This window comes from Crocodylus porosus, unplaced genomic scaffold (genome assembly GCF_001723895.1).
Source record: "Crocodylus porosus isolate Cpor-Errol unplaced genomic scaffold, CroPor_comp1, whole genome shotgun sequence".
Taxonomy (NCBI): domain Eukaryota; kingdom Metazoa; phylum Chordata; order Crocodylia; family Crocodylidae; genus Crocodylus; species Crocodylus porosus.
Window position 1 is genome coordinate 30,620,011 of NW_017728917.1, and position 22,266 is coordinate 30,642,276.

A 22,266-nucleotide genomic window follows, 5' to 3' on the forward strand; every position below is an offset into this window, starting at 1 on the left:
GATCCTCCCCCTCTATGCGGCACTGGTCAGGCCACAGTTGAAGTACTGTGCCCAGTTCTGGGTGCCGCACTTCAAGAGGGATGTGAACAACATGGAGAGGGTCCAGGGGAGGGCAACCCACATGATCAGGAGTCAGCATGGCAGACCCTACGAGAAGAGGCTAAGGGACCTGAAATTGTTCGGCCTCCACAAGAGAAGGCTGATGGGGGGATCTAGTGGCCGTTTACAAACTAGTCAGGGGGGATCACCAGGCACTGGGGGAGTCCCTGTTCCCCTGAGCACTACCAGAGTGACAAGAAATAACGGTCACAAGCTGGCAGAGGGTAGATTTAAGCTAGATATCAGGAAGCGCTACTTCACGGTCAGGGCGGCTAGGATCTGGAACCAACTTCCAAGAGAAATGGTGCTGGCTCCTACCCAGGGAGTCTTTAAGGGGAGGCTAGATGAACACCTTGCTGGGGTTGTTTGACCCCAGTACTCTTTCCTGCCATGGCAGGGGGTCAGACTTAATGAGCTGCTCAGGTCCCTTCCTACCCTACCAACCATGAAACTATGAAAAATCATGGCTTAGTGTATATTGTTCAGGAAAGGGAACCAAAACCTACTGTGTCTTGATCCAGGCTCTACCAGTCACTTCAGCAAATTACTCAAGGTCTTAATGCCTCAGTTTCCCTGACTGTAAAAAGGGATGATTATACTTTTACCTAATTCATTGCAGAATTGTGAAGATGAAATTGTTGTCAATACATTTCCGTGAAGCTATTACAGACTAAGAATTGCTAGTGCTAAGACTTTTTTCATGATCTTAAACTCTAACATTTCATATGTGGCTTGTTGGTAGTCTTAATACTGGATTTATAAACGCTCATTACTACAGTGACTTTTTTAGCTAGGTGCCTTACCTTTGGGAATGATAAGCATGGCTAATAAATAACTTTTCACCTTTATTACTTACCAGGTATCAACTAAAAAAAACAAAAGGCTCTCTATTTACTATTTAAACATGGCAACATCTGTTCTCTAACTGTGTACCTATAACTAAGTTCAACATATTAAGCAATATGTATGCCTGGACAGGATAATTGACCAAAATGAAAGAGACACATTATGGATGCATTAGCTCTGCACAGTGATGTAGACATAGATTTTTATCAGTATTTAATAACTACAGACAACTTACCCATGTATACTAACAGCAGAGGGCTTGATCCTGGTCTTATTGAAATCAAAGTCAATGGCACATTTTTCATTAATTCCAGTGAGAGAAAAATGAATCTATAAGCTCTCTCAAGGTCCCAGTATTATGCCCCTTATTCAATGCCTATACATAATACATATTGGAGTTAATAAAAAGTATATCTAGAAAATACAAGAAATGGAGAGAAAAAGGTTAAACTCTCCCGCCCCACACACAGTGTGTGTGTGTGTGTATATATATATATATATATATATAGTCCTATTTTAAAAAATAAACGAGAACTCAAATTTCTATTAAAAATGGTTTCTTTATGTGGATTGGACAAACATATATATATTTTTATTATCATTCTTAACAAAAAATACAGATAAATGTTTATAATAACACTCAGCCTGAAAAATTCTAAAGTCAATTCTAAACTGTATGGGAAGTGGTGTGCTCACATTTGAAATATACATATCTTTAAGATGGAGCATGACACTATTTAACAGCACATCAAAATAGTATCTCCAGGGCTAGGGGAAGACATTCAAAAAGCCCAAGCCTGAATTGATTCACTCTTTGCAGTTTAGTCTAAGCTGCACAGTTTAAACTGATTAATAACTGGACATACATTCTCTGTTAAATCAGGAAATGCAGCAACAGGCCTGCAGTGGCTCAAGCCAGAAGCCAAGGGGTGCTAGAGCATCCCTGCCAGCCACTGCCAAAGGGAAGGGAAGAGAGGCACCCTTCAAGGCCCTCACTCCTCCCTGCTGGAGCGGAGGGGGCATGACTAGGCACCAGTTGGGCCTAGCATGCTACATGGGATGCCAGCCACGAGGTGGAGGGAAGGGGTGTGCAGCTACTGCCAGACTGGGGAGTGGGGATGGGGATGAGGAAAAAGTCCTTTCTCTGCAGCACGCATGTATTGGACAGAGCAATTTGCAAAGCATACAACAGGGAACTACCAACAATCTTCACCTAAGCTAAGATACAGCCTAGTAAAACAGAGCATACACAACTTAGTTTAACTTAAAATGTAAACCAGGAAGACAAGAGAAAGCCTTGCATAAGTCTTACACAATCCTGAGGGAAAAGTGTCTCCTTAACAGCCAGGCATTCAGAAAGGCTTTGTTTAGGTATTCCCACCTTTTACAAGTTCTGTTTTGTAATGTAAATGTAGCTTTCGGTATTCTTTGGTGAAGCTCTAGGCTTATAGGCCCTCTAGGTGCAGGGCTTGGATCTGTTTACAGGGAACTAGCTTGCCTCCCCCCACCTCCCAGGACCCACCTTTGCTGCAGGCAAACCTTCCATGTGTGGCTGGGGCTGGCAAACCCCAGCTGTGGAGGGAGGAATTTGCCTCAGGGACCATGGCAGGCCACGGTCTGGCCACGCCCTGCACTTCCCCTGTTTCTGCTAGGGAGCAGAGGGGAAGGACCAGCCCAGCTCTCTGGAGCAGAGATCAGAGCCCTGCCCAGCCCAGACAGCATGCTGGAGGAGTCTGGTTTAACTTAAATTAGGAAGGAGTCTGGGATAGACGTTGCATAAATGAGTTTGAGCCAAATCACTTAAGTCTGATACTATATTCAACCAGCTGTATTTCAAACTGGTTTCAGATATTTTCAAACTGGTTTACGTTCACCGAATGTCTGTTCTATTACAGGTTTAAATCAGTTTTTGATGATTTAAACCAGCTTATGTGTAATATCTCTCACTAGCTCAAGTGCTAGAACCTAGTGAACCCAGCACAAGACTGAGAACCCACGACCTTTCAGGGAGTTTCAACTTTGGTGCTGCAGACTCCCTGTGTGGTCTTGAGAATTTTAACCACCTTTTACATCTTTCTCCCTGTCTGGAAGGTGGAGATGAAAAGACTTTGATCTTACAAGGTTAGCTGCTTTTACACTTTTAATATGTGAACCTAAGTGCTTTTAACACTAGTTAACTAATACTAAAGTGATTATGTTAGGCTAGGACACAATTCTTTTTTAATATATGTATATTTTAATACAAAAAGAGATTAAGAAAGATCAGTTTGGACTTATCACATTAACAGCCACATGCAGACACTTCTGTGTACCTAGATTCTTGATAGGGACCCAATAACTAGTTCATAAAATGGTATGGTGATGCTAAAACAACACAGTAGTGACTACAGTTAGTTTTTAGGTACGCATTCAAGAAGCCGAGTCAGCAGTGCTATAGTTGAAATCACAGTATAAAAAAAAAACTGCAGGCCAGGAAGAATCATGTGTCAAAATCTGTATTAGAAGTAGAGAAGCATCATTCTATTGGCCAAAGAATGCTAAATCAGGAAGTGCTTGTGGTTAGAAACAGAAGCAACTGCATGAATAAGAGGTTTTAGGAGATAGCTAGATGGTATGATTGAAAAATTTAACTTAAAGAACAGAAAAAAGAAAAACAGGAAAGACTAAAAGGTCCTGAAAGATTTGTGTGTGTTTGGATGAGACTTGAGGAGAGCAGTGTTGAGAAGTAAAGAAAAAATACTTGAGTCCCAGACTTCCTTTAACAAACATTATTTTGTACCTTAAAATCTCAAGTTAGAATCCTTCCAACATAAAGATGCTTTCTCTGAAAAATATGAAAACACAACAACAAATCTAAAGATGGATTTCAGTTTTTCCCTTAACCCTGATTGCCTGTTAGCAATATTAAAACATTGTACTTCCAGTCATCTGTAGCTCCAGTGGTGCTGTTTGACCCATTTAGTGATAGCAAGTGTGTGTTCTTCTCTGATAGTCACAAGTAATAAATAACTGAAAATAGCTTGTGTTTCAATTTGAGGTGCAAGGGGGAATTTAGCTTTAGCTGGATTTTAAAAAGTTTCATTAACTGTAAATACTGTCTGATATTGGGGCTATTTTTGTAATTTTGGAACTACAGCCCCTTAATAATTTTCTTTATGTACTGTTAAGCCTTTTAAGTGAGGATTTTTTAAAATAAGGAGTGTTGCAAGGAAAGGCTAAACCTACTTCCTTTCCTCCAAAACAGGAAGAATTAATGCTCACCATCCTCAACACATTATTTTTAAACTATATTAAAGCACTTGAAAGCACTTTTAAGTGGGAGCATAACACATCTGTAGGTACTTTCTGATCTACCCTTTCCTCATCATCCAACACATAAGTTGAACATACTTTTAGGATCTAGACTGATATTTCATTCATGGATTCAGACTCCAAGGTATCACACAGATTAATTTATTCACTTTGCTCCCCTAATAAGCAGGAAATGAAAATTGGTTGTTATTAGCTACAGGTGACCTTTTTACTGCTCTAAACAAATTACAACCTAGGCCACATTATAGGCCCACTTCTTTCTTTGTTTAAGATGCAATGGCTTAAAGTCATCTACAGTATGGCTGCTGACAGACATGAAAAAACACCGAACAAACCGTGCTTTACTGGAAGAGGCAGTGTTAGTTCAACCCAGCTCCACAATGTCTGTATAGATGGTGCACTTCAGCGGAGCTTTTTGGAATTTTTATCTAATAACTGACTTAGTCAGCTATTAGATAAAATTGCCCCCCTCCCTTGCTGAAGCTCCTGATCTATACAGACATTTAGTGAGCCAGGTCCAAGTAACAGGATGGCTCTTCTGGGCATGTGCTGGGCTCGGTGCAGGGGCATGCAGAGTTTAAAGTGAAGCACTGTTTTTTGTTTTGGGGTTTTTTTCGTAAGCAACCTATATTTTCAACCTTTACATTCTAGATGGAGCCATAATCCTTGTTTGGCATGATGAAAAACATTCCAACTTTAAATGTGTTACAGAAATCAATTCATTTTTTTCTCAGATCTAATTACCAAAAGACCTCCCCCCCACCTTAGGATGACAACCGTGATTTTTTTCAGAGTGTACAGAACATGTTTTTAAGTGACATACATACATTGCATATTTATTTTAAGAATTGTGACCTCTTTTACCTTCTTCAGTGGTGGTAGAAATAAAAAAACACAACTCTGAAAATATCTGGAACTATTTCCAATAACTGCTGAAGAACAACTTCTGCCTTCTTACTATATGCCTGAAAAAGCTCAAGAAGAACTTTGTGCCTAGTCTCTTATCTCCTTTTATTTAATATCTGTAGATGAGACAACTAGATAGGGAAAATGGGCTTTTCTAACCAACTAGTCAAAAGACTATTTTTATACCTACATCTGTGTCTAGCTGCCTGCCATTCAAATACTATCTAGAATATTTTTAAAGGATACTTGATAAAAGATAGGAAAATACTGGGTAAACATATTCTTCCAACTACAGAGGAGGAAACAGGCATTTTAAATGGAAAAATGAGAAGCAAAGGACCATGATAAAAACTTCAGGCCAGAACCTTTGTTGCAGGAGTGAAAGGGCAATTGTACCTCTTCAACACAAATGAGAATGCAGTACAAAGTATTTTGCTGAAGCAGCCAGCAGTTAAGCCAGAAATCATAGCATTAAGGTTTTTCCTCCCCTCATTATAAGCATTTATATGTTACCTGAGTATTTATAGCACAAACTATTTGTTTCAGGATAAAAACTGAAGTGTTTTATTTTCTGTGCACTAGGTAGGTAAAGCATTGAAGATATCACTAAAGGCAACAATAGAAGCTACGCAGTTACAGTTTGACACAGCTACTGTGCTGTGGCTACTTTTTGTTGCAGGAGAAAGAACTTGGATGCATGATCTTATCTACTAATTTCCTGCAGAACATTCATATTTCTAGCTCACGTGTCCTGATATTACTGAATGCTGACCACAGTCTGTTCAACTGCTAGACTTGTGCATGATGATTCAAAGCCATATACATTTTTTAAAAAGTCTTTCCACTGATAACTGTGGGTGCAGAATCAAAGCTCAATAGCGCAGGAGTCAGCAGCCTTTTGCCTGTGCCAGCCAGACCTTATGATTTAGTTGTTCCTGAGGGCCAGAAGAGTATACCCCTCTTCCAACTGCAGAGCAGCCAGCTATCACATTCCCAGCCAATTTGCAGCAACTATAAGCTCAGGTGCTGTGGAGCAGCAGGCTCCACTGTAGAGCGGAGCATTGCAGAGCCAATGGGTGGTGTGGCACAGCTCTATGTCACTGATTCCCTGTGTGAGATCATATCTCTATGCGCCAGATTGTACACCTTCACAGCCCGGATCTGGAATGCAGGCTTTAGGTTGCTGACCTCTACAACAGGACATTTAGGCTAGGGGTAGACATTTAAAAAGCCTGAGTCTGAATTGATTGAATCTTTGCAGGTTAGTCTAACCTAGCTAGGCTGAATCAGTTTATAACTGAACAGACATCCCAGAAATGCAGGCACTTGCCTGCAGTGGCTCAGGCTAGAGAAGCCCCCTCTTGCTTCCATGGTGCTGAGCTGGGGGGGTATGGCAAGGCCCTGGCAGGATGCTCTGATTAGGGAGGGGTTCCCCCGCCTTTATTACCAGTCCATCAGGGAATTGATAACATAGTGTTTATCACCTCTAACTCAATGTTTATCACTCCATTAAGAAAACAATAGAGGGACATTACCAGGTACCTTGCTGATTCTGCCTGTGTCCCATCTGCCACAGCATGGGCCATAGCCAGCCTGTGATCTGCTAGCTAATGTTAATGTCTGTGTAAGGCAGAGGGGACAGGAAAATTCCTGCTAAGCAAGGGGTAGGGAGCAGAGGGGGGAGAGCAGGGGGAAGCCAGGCAAACACCTGCAGTATCTGCTGAGCTCCAGCCAGGAAGCAGAGGGGAGAAGCCAGCTCTGCTGTGGAGTTGAGAGCCCGACCCAGCCCAGAGAGCAAGCTGGGATGCTGGGGGAGTGTGGTTTAACTTAAACCAGCAACAGATCTGGGACAGATATTGCATAAACCATTGCCAAATCAGTTAAGTCTGATTCAGCCAGGTTTATGTCAAACCAGTTTCAGCCATTTTCAAACTGGTTTATGTGCAGTGAACATCTGTTCTGTTATAGGTTTAAATAAATTTATGATAATTTAAACTGGTTATGTGCAATGTCTGTCCCTAGCCTTAGAGATACAGTTTTCACCTAAGGCAATGTGCACCTTAAGCCAGATATCCAGGAGAACTCAGAAGTCATGAGCTCTGAATTGGGTATAGAAATAAAGTGGCTGAATGGGATCCACTTGGTATTGAGACCTTTAGAATATCTGGGGCCAGATCTATAATACTGGAAAATTTCAAATCAGTGCAACATGTTTTGCTCTATTGAAAATGATGTTATGTTTCCATACTAGACTATGGAAATATTTTTAGGTCTTAACTTAATCTTTAACATATTTGCACTAATAAGCATTAGTAGTTTTTTTTTTTAACATCAGATGCAACATCCACCAGAATAAAGCAGCAACCAGTTATGTTGATTGTAAAAAAATAAAAATATAATATGCAATAATTATGGAAAAATCAGGCATATGCTCTTTGGTAATTAAGCCTTTTTTTCTCCTGGCAGTAATTCGTGCAAAAATATCCAGTGAAAAGGTGGTTCCTGCCAGTGATGACCCTCTTGACACACACAAAATGATCCGGTATGAAATCAAACAAATAAAGGTACATGGAATCATTTGGTTGTTTTGAAGTGCAATTCTGATTAATTTAGTAGGGCATGTTTCAGCTGAAGTAAGCAACAACAATCTCTAGAATTTGTGAGCAGGATTTGTCTGACTCTTAGGATTATGGCTGGGTGAACTGCTCATAGTGAATAATTTAATAAAATATACATTTCTTATTCCTGTTCATTTAAGTATCTGCCAACAAGCTGATTTTGAAGAAAGTATCTGTTATTCATAATTGTTTGATAAACACTTTATGCAAACATACTTTTAACCTATGTTCACTGTTCACTATGAATCTTTGCTTATTTTCTCTTTGTAGTGGATGCCTGGTCATCCAACTCACATGACATTGTTTCTCATTTTTCCCTGGATGACACACATTTTATAAACAGAGAACATTTTCCAGCTGAAATAGCAAAGACCTTTGTTTACAAGTGAATAGGGGTATTTGCAAAAAGAAGAGCCCTTCCCAGATACACATACAAACAAAAAATCCATTTTTATGAATGTTCCCAGAAAAGCAAACAAAAATGTGGGTGTGCACAAAATCCAAAAGTGATTCAGAATTTGGTAAAATGTTCATCAAACTGTTTTTGCCCCTATTTGTTCACTTCTACTTGTCAGGTACTTTTAATAATACACTCTTATGGGAACAGATATTGGTCCCACACAAATCATGTACAAGCTCTCATTGAGGTGAATAAGACTATGATTTAGCTATTTCTTGGTATCACTAAAAAATGTAGGGGGTGGAGGAGGGAGATTGTTATGTGTCCTCAGTGGGCTTACTGCTAAAATTCCTTCCACAGTCTAGTTTTGGAACAGCAAACATGACACATGGAAGCAGTGCAGAGACAGAATTGCTTACATTGATGGTGATGGTGATGGTGATACCAGCAGGTATCAATCTTACCAACTATCAAGGAATAATTAAAAAAAAATCCTGTTGTGCTCTAGAAATGCTATAACTGATAAATGACAACTGCAAATGAAATGTAATGAATACAGTCCTTTTTTGTATACATAGCATTCAATTTACTTAGCATTGACTTCAAGTTAAAGCATAGAATATTAGATCATTTATGATCCCATACACTGTACATACATTTCTTAATTCTAAGAGATACTGGTTATAACCTCTCTTTGGATTCATCTGATAGCACTGACCATTAGAATGAAAAGTAATGGATCTCTTCCCTAGCATTTGCTTTTAAAGAAGTCATAAAATAGTGCAGTGAGAAATACGTACCATAACTGCTGCATGCAGTATTACAAATAATTATTTATGAACATTCATCTGATTTTTAAACAAACTTCCATCTGCTACACTGGGACTTCTTTGGGATTCACATCCATGAATATTTCAACATAGGGATTCTCAAATAGCTCCATTTAATGCAATTTAACAACTGAACATAGAGTTGGGAATTTTCCATTAAAATGGCTTTCAGAACATGAAGCCTCTGAAACGTTGATATTTTCCACAGGGAAACTGAAAACAAAATAGTGTAGTTTAGATCAGGTTAGCCCAAACTGGAATATTTTAAATTTTGAACTAATAGACACATTGCATTTCCATGTGGTTCATTCCCTTATGGGAATGATTATACCAATCCCATTATTTCCTATGACCCAGGCTCTCTGGAAGACTACTTTTCCTATTATATAATGAATTGATTTTTCTCTAACCAAACTGCATGGTGCATGTTGGGAATCATGTGACTATGCATAATCATGGTAGATGAAAGCCAATTAAGGGATGTGAATCTAAAAGACAAAGAAGCAGCAGTTCCATATGGAAAGCAGTTAATATTGAAATGATTCAAAAGGACACATTTTGTATCATTTCAACAAGCAAAATGTTTTTCTTTTAGGAATATCAAAATGTTGGTTTCAAGTACAAATATCAAAATGAAGGATTTGGCCTTTCTGAATTAGTTTTTTTAATGCTATTGTGCAGAAAATTTTAAATTTCAGCTATTCATCCTATTGCAGGAAAAAACAACCCCCCAAAAACAACCCCTTAGGACATAAATTCTGAATTCTTCTCAACTTCAGCTGAAAACAAGGAAGAGTAGGTAAACAATAGGATTAGCCAGCTCTGCAAACCAGAGCTTGGAAATGAATTTGCAAACAAGCTGGTTAGCTGAAGGGCTCAAGACTAAATTAAAGTTTTGCATTCATGTTGACAATTTGTCACAGAAACTCAATGCTAATTTGCTCATTTTCATGTGACCTACAGTAACAAAAACATGTGACCTGCAACATATGTTTAATGAAAATAGCTCCAATTTCAAATTATGTATCCAGAACACTGTTAGAGAACTGTTTGATCAGCTTCTACTCAGCATAAGCAAATAGGAAATGCATTTTTAAAATGTTTTCAATTACTTCTCAATAGGGTCTTAGAGAATGTTGTAAAAAAGTATTTCAGTGTAACAGGGCATGTCTACACGTGCATTTAAATGCAACTAAATTTAATGTACATTAAGATAATGCGCATTAAGAGTTTTTTTGGCAAGTGTCTACATGTTCAGGCACTTGGCACTAAAGTTAGTGTACTTGGACAATTGTACACACCACAAAATTGGCCTTTAAAGCAGCTTAATTCCCTTTTGCACTGTTTTAATGGTGCAGCTGTTTACACATGTCATCAGTGTAAATGACTCTGGAATGCAGCAAAATAAAACATGAGGTACATATCTGGGGTGAACTAATTTACAGTGGGTGGCCATTTTGAACCCAGTCTAACCTCCCCCTAATACTCCCTGAATGTCTGTACTTAGCTTTTTTTTTTTCCAAACCAATGGTTTTATATGTAGTAGTGAGCCAATTAGTGCACTTTTTCTTCCACTTATATTTACCCTTGGTAAAATGTTGGGTACTTTCAGCATAGAAGGGACTCCTTTAAGCCATTCCCATTGCAAAAAAAAAAAACCCAACCCAAAACAAAACAAAAAACATTATGTTGAAATTGTTATTTTAAAAGTACTGCTTCCATTACAGGATTACAAGTTTCAGCGGGATGGAAGAAACTTTACTCATATTTAAAGTTTGGGGCACTAATGATATTAGCACAATTAACTTTTTTTTTGCAACTAACATCATACCTTTATTACTAGTTTTATAAATTATTCATTATAACAGTAACACAGTAATACTGACACACTGTACTCTGTATGTTTTCCATTTACAAACAGTTACTTTAGTTAAGCTAGCAATATTTCCAGTTGCTGTTATTGTCTTGCACTGGAACACTGTTTAGAACTTTGAGTTAACAGCAGGGGAAAGTGAATGAACTGTAAGAAGATGTGGTTTTTATAATATAAATAATAATTGGCTTGATTTTGCCACCCACAATTGTATTGAGTAGTCTTTTACTATGCAAGTAGTCCTACTAACTGTAATTGGAACAGCTGTGAAAAACTGCTAAGGAAATGAGTGGTAAAATGAAGACCAATATGAACACACCATCTGAGAGAAAACCAATATAGTTCATAAACTTTAATTAATACATAGGACAAATTCAGATCTAGCACATGAAAATGCAATGCCAATGAAATTTCTAGGCTGTATGACAAGTTTATGACAGGAATGAATTTGTCCTACAAACAAAATGTGGGACAAATTCTCACTACTCCAGTACTAGAGGATGTATGTGGCTCCAGAATAAAACTCAGTGAATGTTTAAACATCACTATACTACAGAGTAATTTAGAAAAGTAATGTCTGATACAGCTGAAAATACCTGGACATATAGCATACAGAACATAAATATGACAGTACAAACTTATTTGGGATATTGGGGTTAGAGCACATGTTCCAAAGAAAAGGAACATGAGGTCTTTCAGTGACTCCTAGTGGTCATGGCCTCAAGTATGACTCTATGACAGCATAGATCTAGGATTGATCATCACCTATAGAGAGAATGGTGCCACCTACTGAACAACCAGTACTTCTGCTTCCATCAGTCAATTTCTTTTATAGAAGCCTTTTATCTAAATGTTACCCTAAAGGAACCTAAGATCTAAGTGCATCACAGCACAGGCCTTTAGTTATTTATTTATTCTAAAGGTCCTTTATCCAGACTATAGCAATACTTTTCACAATTTAAAGTTTGATTGGTATAGGTCTCTATGACCGTCTTCACTGTACAATCCTCTAAAGTTATCTACTCTAGCTAATCTCTCTCAGTTAGTTTAGCTCACATGAAAGCAGTTATACTGTAAAATAACACTTTAGCCACAGTTTGGTCTTATAAGCAATTGACAAGTTATGTTAACTTAAGATACAGATTATGCCAGTGATTCTCAACCATGGTATTGGCATTCTGGGGTGCTGTGAGATCCCTTTAAGGGTGCCTCATCATTCAGTTCCTGTGTGAGTACATAACTGTGCCTACCCCAGCTGTCTTGATTTTCAGAGGGCTGAGCACTTGAGACTGCTTTGATTTCAACTTGAGTCATAGAGTTTTGGCACTCAAATATTCAGGTTCATTTTTTTACTATAAGCAGCCTTTTTATAACATGCACATGTTCTCTGGCCTCCTTTTTGAGACATTGGGACAACCTTTGTAGGCTGAGATAATTTAATTTACCTCATGGAAATATAAATAAATGCTGTCCTAAGTATTATTTAGTATTTTGGGGCTTGCTTGTTTTGTTGACATGGGTATTGCTTTACTTAGGATGGAACATCTTTTGGTTGGGATTTTGTTCCCTTGATTAATTTCAGTTTAGCATCTAATATTTTTGTACCAGTCTAATGACAACAGTCAGTTTTTGCTTTATTTTTCCATTCCTTAATCAAAAGGCTTAAGAAAATCAACATATTTACAGTATATTTTCTAGGACCCTATACCACTTAAATTTCCTGAGAGAACTTGCATATCATGAACATATTTTCCAATGACGCCAACTGCATTTGGGAGAACCCGCCCTTGAGAGCTATGAACCTTGCAGTTGTCCACAGCTGTCTACACATAGCATGATGTAACTAAAGGGGCCTCCTCTATGATGGAGTTTCAGTCAAATCATATCAGGTGATGACAACCATTCAGAACTTCATTAGTACCTAATGGTTTCCTCCCATGTATGGGTATAATGGGATTTATTTTGCTCTTTTAACAGGAGCTATTTTAAAAATGGATTTCAGAATTTCCTATGCTATTTGAAGAGTAGGTTATATCTTGAATGCTGCATGGGCTACATATTAAGCTTTCCCATTTCAGTTGACTTCTGAATGTTGGAAATTTGTAATGCCTTATCTCATTAAACAAAATTCGTTGTTTTTACAGTAAATCGCACTGGGCTAAGCCTGGGCCTGGATGCATGTAGGCAACTGTTGCAGGGCACTAAGGTGCCCTGCTCATAGAAGACTAGGAACTGCCAGGGGAGAGCCCAAAGAGCCAGGTAGGAGCCCAGGTGCAGGTTGCCATGGCAACTGGCTAAGGAGGAAATTAGTCAGCACCTGTACCTGGTGTGCTGGCATGAAAGGGCAGGGCCTTGGGCCGATATAAACTCCAGGCTGGAACTAAGGGAGACAGTTCTCTTAAGGGGGAAGGAGCCCTCTTAGAACGAGACGGGAGGCTTGACTAACCCCTGCTCCGAGTAATGGTAAAGGGGCAGGTCACACCTTTGGCAGCCTGTGTTAAGTTGTAGCCCAGGGGTTTATGTTCTGTTTGTAGCTTTATAACACTGGTGGTTTGGGTGTTTGGGGTAGTTGGCTATTTGGGGGTGGTTAGCTATTTGGGGAAGGAGGAGGCCTAATTTGGGGCCACTACAGAGCGGAGACCCTGGTGCCAGAGAAGGCGTGGCATTTGGGGCACAGAGATCCTGGTGCCAGAGAGGGCACAGAGACAGGGCTGTGGAGAGCCCAGTGAGGACAAGGGGCCGAATGACAATGAGGCCGAGGCAAGACAACTATCTCTGAGGCTTGGGGAGTGGTAAAGGGGTGGTTGGAGCCACGCATATAGCCCTTAAGGCTAGGGTGCCGCAAAACACCCATTACGAAGCAAGACCCACAAGGGGTCCGGGGACCCACGGGGTTCAGTAAGTCCATCAAACCATGTCCAAGAGGACTTATAGGCAGCCTCCTTATTTTCATATTTGTCATCAAAGATGTGGTGGGCGAGAACTGAGGGTGCCCATCGGGCCCAAATTGGCACGGTCAAGGGACCTTAGGAGAACTTAGGCCAGCCTTAAGGACCCCATCCTGTGACAGCAACCTTCAAATGAAGATAATACTTTTGCAAAAGTATTTTTTCTACACCACCCCCAAGACAATACAGAGGAAGAATCTCCACACTGTTTTGATAACTGTATTAACAGTGTTTCACTGTTTGTACTAACAATACAATCTAGGTACAATGCTGGGATTCTCAGGCTAGATGTATGGTGTCTTTAACAGTACATACAAAGATAGTTACAAAGACATTTACCAAAATTAATACGATTAATAAATCCTGTGTCTTTGGGAATCAGCATTACACCATGTAGTTTTAGATGGGCTAGTAGCTGCAGTGCTGTTGAATCCTTCCATTGGTCCTTATACATAACGTATCAAAAAACAGACTTTCTAATATTAAGAAGTGGTGTGAGGATCCACAATAAACTACTAAAAGCTGTAAGTGTAGAAAATGCTAGCATAATTCCCTTCACAAAACAACAGAATAATTTATTTTCAAAGTAGAGATGGAGGTAGAGCAAAACCCAGATCTGAACAATGATAAATGTTTTAGGTATTAGTACTGCATTTCCGATATGAAATCCAGACTGCACAGCTAAGGTTCAATCCTATTCTCAAAGAGGAATATTGCATCATCCTTTCAGCTATTACCCATGTGTGAAATACTGTTCAACTACTCTAAAGTTTTGCTTTTTAAAATCATATTTATATTTACCAATAAAATTGTTAGGATAATTACACACAATTTCTTGGTAATTTTCAGATGTTTAAGGGATTTGAGAGACTGAAGGATGTCCAGTATGTCTACACTCCTTTTGATTCATCTCTCTGTGGAGTAAAACTTGACGCTAACAACAAGAAGCAGTATCTCCTTACGGGTAAAGTACAACAAAAATGTACCAAATCGCTATAATGCAGTGGTTCTCAAGCTTTTTTGTAGCAGAACCCATATGTAAAGATTGATGGCCAGTTCCAACCCAGTGCCCCTCACTCACGACCTGTTGCCCCTCACCTCCAGGCCCCAGTCCTCCAGTGTTTCGGGTAAGAGGTGGGTATATGAGGGAGACTGGGGTGTGTGGGGAATAGGTGGCCCCAAGCAGCCCCTTGCAGGCTGGAACTCTGCCAACCTGCAAGGGAAAAGCCACAATTTCACAGTTTTTCTCCTTTAAAGAAAAATAATTTTTTAAAGTTTATTGATTCATTTTTAAAGTTTGTTCGTGACCCTTTCATATATTTTTGCAACCTACTCTTGGGTCACAACCAACAGTTGGGAAACACTGATATAATGGATATATTGTTTAATGATGCACAAATGTTACACAAATGTTGAGTTTATGTAAATGTAATTTTGCTACTCAAATAAGGCGTAACATTTACATACTGAGGAACATATGGATATTAATGCTTTCATATACCACTTCCAGTATTTCAATTTGTAGATATTAAAATAACTGACAAGGGGGTCAGTGTCATGACAATCATTTTTATAAATGCTGGAGTTGCTCTAGCAAGACTTAATCCATTGTTTTATCATATTCCTATTGCATTCAGGCTCATCATACAAATGCTACCATGTGTGTAGTCCAACAGACTATGATATAACTAGTCACATACCCAAAAGTTTGCGGAACTGGAGCCTTAATTAGCTGCAGAAGCTTAAGAGTGCATGAAAGCACAAGTCTCACACATTATTGTGCTCCCGGTTGTCCCTGGTTGGCAGAATATCATCATCTTCTGGAAAAAGACACCCTCTGGTCTTTAATATTAATTCTGCATGAGGAAAACTGCACTGTTGTACTTGTAGTTTAAACAACATTTACAGAAAAAGGTGTGAGAAATTTCAGAGTTGTCTTGAAATGTAGAATACTGATTAGAATACATCCATTTATTTATTTTATTGTTAATGTTTTCCCTATTACAGGCCAGATTTTAAGTGATGGTAAAGTTCTCATCCATTTATGCAACTACATTGAACCATGGGATGATCTATCCTTGTCTCAAAAGAAGAGTCTTAATCAAAGATATCAAATGGGTTGTGGCTGCAAAGTAAGTACAAAATTGAGTTTTTAATATGCCCTTTCTAGAGGCAGTGGAAGTTTTGCTTTGATGGGACTGCAGAACATTCACAATATATTTTATAAAATTATTTGATCTCCACATCAATAAATATTATTTACAAATCACCACTGACATTGCAGATAAATATCATTCATACCCTGGAAAAGTATGATGTAAAACAGAAAACTGTTATTCTAATAGAAATTGTAATGAATATACTGACTCATTTAGCTTTTCACATTTTAGATTACTACCTGCTACATGGTGCCCTGTTCAATCACTACACCAAATGAATGCCTTTGGACAGACTGGCTGATAGAAAGAAAGCTTTATGGACATCAAGCCAAGCATTATGCCTGTATCAAGCGAAGTGATGGTACTTGCAGCTGGTACCGAGGTGGCCCTCCCCCAGAGAAAGAGTTTATTGATATCAGCGAACCTTAAAATTATCACTTCCTATAAAGCCCCGGGAGCTAATTCCATCAAATGTTGCACACACACAGCTTTGAACTGCCATCGTCTAATGTATCTGTTGCTTAGAAACAAAAACAAATTGTGCTGTACAATGAAGCACAGAGTTTGAGGAATTGGCACCCAGGCAAGAAGAGGAACAAATCCCTTTGAGGTAGATGATCTGTAAAGTTCTACTTTGTATAGAAGGGCTTTAGTTGAGAATGTTCCTCTGTGTCCTTTAAGGCATAACAGCTTTCCTTTTTATCAATATGAATGTACAAGAACAAAAGAATGATCAGAGTTTTGCCCCCTGCTCCATTTACCTATCAGATTAATAAAACTCCATGTTTTATTCCAAATCAATCTTTCTGATAAAATGAAGAATATTTTATAGAACTATTTTTTTTCTGTCTGGAGCCTTCTAGTACAGAAGAATTATTGTACAGTGTGTATGTAAAGTATTAAGCAATGTGCTGTAAAAAGATGCAAAGATCCATGTTTTGTTCATTTTTGTTGAAGCAAGTTAAACATGTTTGTGATTAAAAACCTCCATAGTCTTTGTTTTATACATTACTTAACTATCATGTCTTTCCTTACCCACATATTGTGACACTTGCTGGTAATTAAGCTAAAATACATCTTTGATAATCAGAAACACCTATTCAGTTCATTGATCTAATGGACTGCGTTGTATTGTAGATAAAGAAGTTGAATGTCTAATGTTTTGCTATTGCCTTGTATCAACAGAAACGTTATGACAAAGCCTAGTCTCGCTAGATTTATGACAAGAACAAACCACAAAAATTTTCATTGCAGTAGTGGTGCTTAGTAATGCCTTTATACATGTCTCATTATTATACTTCAGTTGTATTACTGTTATAAGCACTGATTCTAATTTTTATGTGAACAATCTACAAACAAGGCATTTAGAGTCTCAACTGGAAGTGTCTTATAACAAAAATTCCCAAGTAATTTATTTGTCATCTGTAATTGTTCAGGCTGAAATAAAAGTTTACCATTTTTGGATACTCATTTACACTTTGTCATAATGAATTTTACAGCTTACAAAATTCTAGCAGGAAGTTAATCATTTTTGTATTAAAAAAAAACAGGTAAGATTCTAATATCTGACACAGGATGTTAAGGGCCAGATTCTATTGCATTTATTAAGTGTGTAAGTGGATTTAAGTACCAAGTGCAATACTATTCCCCCCCTGTTCAAATCCCTGGAAAACTGTTAATACAAAAGATGGGTGCGCCATTTCTTTCTCACTGCTTTTGTGTGATTCAGGCTTAAGGGTTACATACTGTGGTGTTCCAAAAGTAGATGGATTAATGGACTTTCAGGATGTTAGCATGGTAGAACAGAATCATATTTAGGCACCGAGGTCAACTTAAAGGCCTAACAGATGGAAGGGAATCTGGCTCCAAGGACACACATCAACAGCTTGAATAAGATAAACACCAAAGTTTAGAATATATATCCATATTTACCTCAACCATTTAAGGTTCTAGATATTTAACAGGAAGCATTATAACGAAACTCTGCCATGACATCTCCTGTATTTCTTCATTGTGGCTGGGTACAAAGAAGTTGATATTGCATTTCATTATGTAGACTCCAGTGTTGGCTAGAACTAGCTCAAAGGGAGCTGGTGTATGAAAATTTTGAACACTTAGGCTAATTATTGCAAAACTCAAAAATAAGTGTAGGCTTGGTTCAGTTAATTCCATTTATTATTGTATGCAAGTTGTTCATCCGCTCCTAATATTCAAACTGTAATATTTCTAAACTACTGATTGATGCATTATGAAACAGGTATATTATTAGAAGAATAAATGCTCTATGGAGCTGTTATTGTCTACTGAGTCTAAAATGTAGTATCTGAATAATGTTCATGTTTAGGTTTCTCTACAGATCTGAAAAAGCCATTTAGACCACAACCTTTCAAAAGAGATATGCATATGCTTACATTTATGTTAATCAGTTGCTCCTTTCAACATAATGGATGCCCCTCACATGCATAAGTTAAGTAGGTGCCTAAGTGTGTGTTGGATCAGGGGCTAAGCTCCTATACATTGGGTAAAACATGTACATTTGCAAAAACTATAACAACATGTATTTTCATTATAACCTATACTCAGTACTCTCTATTAGTACCCCTACAGCATTTATATATATTAAAAGACAGTAACAGCTTTAGGAAAGCTATATATGTAGAATAATAAACACTACTGAAATATTTCCTGGCCAAATATTTACATAAGAACTTGGTGAAATTTAAATGCTGACATTCCCATGAAAATGTTTGGTTTTAGGGGGAGGGATGACTGTAAAAATAAATAAAACAATCTCATCCAACAAAAAGTGCTTAGGTTGCAGAGTACACATGTCTTCCTTTGTTTAAAAAAATAATGAATATTTAGCAAGAAAAGTGAAAAACTGAATACAAAGCACCACCTACAGTTGATATTTACATCCACAAGGTGGATGACCTGATATACCTGTCCCATTGCCAGTGCCATTTTGTAAATGCCAAAAGTGGGATAAGATTAGAGCTTCAGCCTTACATCTGAATGTGCTTACTTTTTTTACTTTATAGTACAAAAGTTGTAGAAGATAGCAGATTATAGTTATCACTACAAAGAAAACATGTTGCCCTCAATCTATATAACATGTGTAGAATATTAACAAGGTGTAACAATTAAAGAAAAATGCTTGGTTCCGTTCCAACAGAACACAAAAGGGACTGAAGCCAATGGGAACATGAAGCATTGTTTGCTGGAAGAATAACTCATCAATATCACCTAATACTCAGTACCTCACCCTTTATTTTAAATCAACTTTATTTTAACTTATGATAATTAAATACCATAATTATTAATAATTAAATGTAAATCACTGCTTGTATTTTGCACCCAGGAAAAATGCAGTTTCTAAGAAGCTGATTTTATCCAGACTTATTATTTACATGCCCTGAAGGCAACACTAATTCCAAAAGTGAAAATGAAATGCAAATAAACTTTTTGGTAGTGTGACATACTATTAGTACAATGTATATATGTCTGAATATATTCTATGGATATAGGTAGAGAGCAACAACTTTCCTTCCTTCCATCATACCAAAGCAAGTCCTAGATGGAACTGCAAGAGCTTAATGATCATGTAAGTTCGCTATCCATGTAGCTAATTTATTCAGCAGAACACATAGAATATCGTTCTATTGTAATAGTCCATTTTGAACAGCACTAGTAAATGGAGGCTGGACTTGATGATCTCCCGAGGTCCCTTCCAGCCCTAATGTCTATGAAAATCTATGGATATTTTCTGCTTTGTAACTTGTTTATTGAAGTACAGCTTTTATTTTAAAGTTATGCAATAGCTAAAACTTAAACTCAATGAACATAACAAACATTGTCTTTCATCCAATATTATGCAATAATCTTTTTTCTTCATATATTTATGATTTGTATTTGAAATAAAACTTTTAGGTATACATTTTACAATATGAGATATCCATATCCTATATGGAGTCTTATGAAAATTTTATAATTGATTTTCTATAAACTATTCAGTATAAGGTATTTCAAAATAAATTGCAGCCCAGTCTGATTTCTGTCTGAACTTGAATCTGACCATGTTTTCCACACTGGAGAAAAAGAGACCAATCTTTCTAACATCAGTAAAGAGGGATATAGAGCTTTAAAAAGCTACTTCCTTAATTTATATTTAATTTTCCTTTTGATTTGTCATTGAAAAGGACTGAAAAGAAATTTGCCTACAGTACAACTTTTTCAGAATGTTATTTTCCTAACAAGAGTTTTCCTTATATTTGCATTAATTTATTACAAACAACAAACTATATTTAGAATGACTGCTTTCTACTTTTTGAAGTGCGTGTGTGTGCAGGGTACATTGAAGGTCAAAGAAGAAAAATACTGCATGATACATCATTTGGTTTTACTTTGAATGTGACCCATCTGATTTATATTTACAACTGGGAAAACATAAGAAAAAGTCATGCAGAAAAACTAACAAATCAAAGAAAATTACTGAAATTAGGTAAGAGTAGTTGGATATAGTTTTCATAACATCCTCCTAATTAAATTCATCACCACACCCAAAAAATAAACTGGACAGAATTTTTTTTTCTTCTTGCATGGGAGAAAATGTAGGAGAAAATATACTGAATAAGTGAACTAATTCCAGAAAGGAAAGTTGCAAATATCTAGGCAGCAATGAGTCTGAAAGCTTCACAACACTGTAAAGATTTAATCAGCTTTTGAGCTAAATGTCTCTGTTCCAAGAAGCTTCTCATGAAAGCAGCTCCCAATATTGCATAAAGAAAGGTATTTTGTTTACTTACCTTTTATTGCCTTTTGAAAAGACAGTACTAGACAGTCATGCACAAATGATCATCAGACTATATAAGAAGCAAAAGGAATAGAAGCATAACAATAACTCAGGCCTGCTAAGTTCCAAATCTCTAAAGCTTCAAAACACTCTGCAAGTCCTAATAGGGACAGTTTTCAATTAGAGGGAAAACAAATTTATTTATGGCTGAATGTAAAAATGGGCAGAGGCAGACAAGAGGGGAACTAAAACAGAAACTCTTTAAACATCTGGAAGCATTATTATAGGTAAAAGCAATCTCAAACCAGTTTGAACATTAAGAATAATCTGAACAAACATTCAGCTCATATACTGAGAAAACTCCCACCTATGAATCATCATACAGCCCAAACCCTATACAAATATCCTAACCAAACTATCTGGTATCCTGTCTTAACCGCATGTTTTCTAAGTTACTGGGTTCACCAAATTCCCCCCAAAAGGAAAAACAAACAAGGGGATCTAAATCTAACTTTCCTCAGTTATGTGGTACATTTGAAATGTGTCAACACAATACTGGGAGAAGAGTCATCTCCAGCCTAATATTAATTACGTGGAAAATGGTTAACATCCCGCAAGCCTAGTTAGCTTTTTACAATGAAATAAAAAAAGAAAAAGGCCTGTTCAACCATTCATGATTGCTGTGTGGGAGTAAGAGAGGTAACTGAAGGCATAAGGGCAAATCTGTTTTCAAATATTAACAGTCTCACATCTGTCAAACAACCTGGGCACTTTTACATGTGCTCTGGGAGCGTGGGGGGAGAGCGGGCAATTTAATTAGGGTGGCTCTGAGAGCTGCTCTAATTAAAGCACCACAGCTCTTATGTATCAGTGTCCCCATGCTACAAGAGGGCAGTGGGGGTTAACTAAAGCAGGCTTGGCCCACAGGCCACCAAGCGGCCCACCAAGACATTTTATCTGGCTCCAAAGAGCCACTGCTGAGCACAGAGCCAGGGCAGAACCACTGCCGCCAAGGCCGAGCGCAGACCCACTGCTGAGCGCGGAGCCGCTGCCGCCGTGGTTGAGCGCAGAGCTGTGGTAGAGCCGCTGCCGCCACGGCCAAGCCAAGAGCTGCTGCCAAGTGTGGAGCCACAGCAGAGCTGCCACGGCTGAGCGCAGAGCCTCAGCAGAGCCGCTGCCGAGTGTGGAGCGGCGGCGGAGTTGCTGCCGCCATGGCCGAGCGCAGAGCTGCTGCCGAGCGCAGAGCTGCAGCAGAGCCACTGCTGCTGAGCGCAGAGCCGCGGCGGAGCCACTGCTGAGCATGGAGCGGTGGCAGAGCTGCTACTGCCGTGGCCAAGTGCAGAGCCGCTGCCGAGCTGCTGCTGAGCACAGGGCTGCAGCAGAGCTGCCGCAGCTGAGCGCAGAGCTGCGGCGGAGCTGCTGCCGACCACAGAGCCGCAGTGGAGCTGCCACAGCAGAGCACAGAGCCACTGCTGAGTGTACA

At 38.5% G+C, this 22,266-nt stretch overlaps 2 protein-coding genes across 2 annotated transcripts in view; one reads left to right on the forward strand and one right to left on the reverse strand.

Moving 5' to 3' along the window:
• TIMP4 (TIMP metallopeptidase inhibitor 4) overlaps window positions 1–17,461 on the forward strand; it is a 45,508-nt gene extending 28,047 nt beyond the window's left edge. The window contains exons 2-5 of the mRNA XM_019537022.1: window positions 7,630–7,727; window positions 14,682–14,796; window positions 15,840–15,964; window positions 16,223–17,461. Of these exons, the coding sequence (XP_019392567.1) occupies window positions 7,630–7,727; window positions 14,682–14,796; window positions 15,840–15,964; window positions 16,223–16,420 (536 nt within the window). The 3' untranslated portion in view covers window positions 16,421–17,461. The remainder of the gene's footprint in view (window positions 1–7,629; window positions 7,728–14,681; window positions 14,797–15,839; window positions 15,965–16,222) is intronic.
• Window positions 1–22,266, reverse strand: part of SYN2 (synapsin II) — a 306,075-nt gene that overhangs the window by 194,311 nt on the left and 89,498 nt on the right. The window lies entirely within an intron of this gene.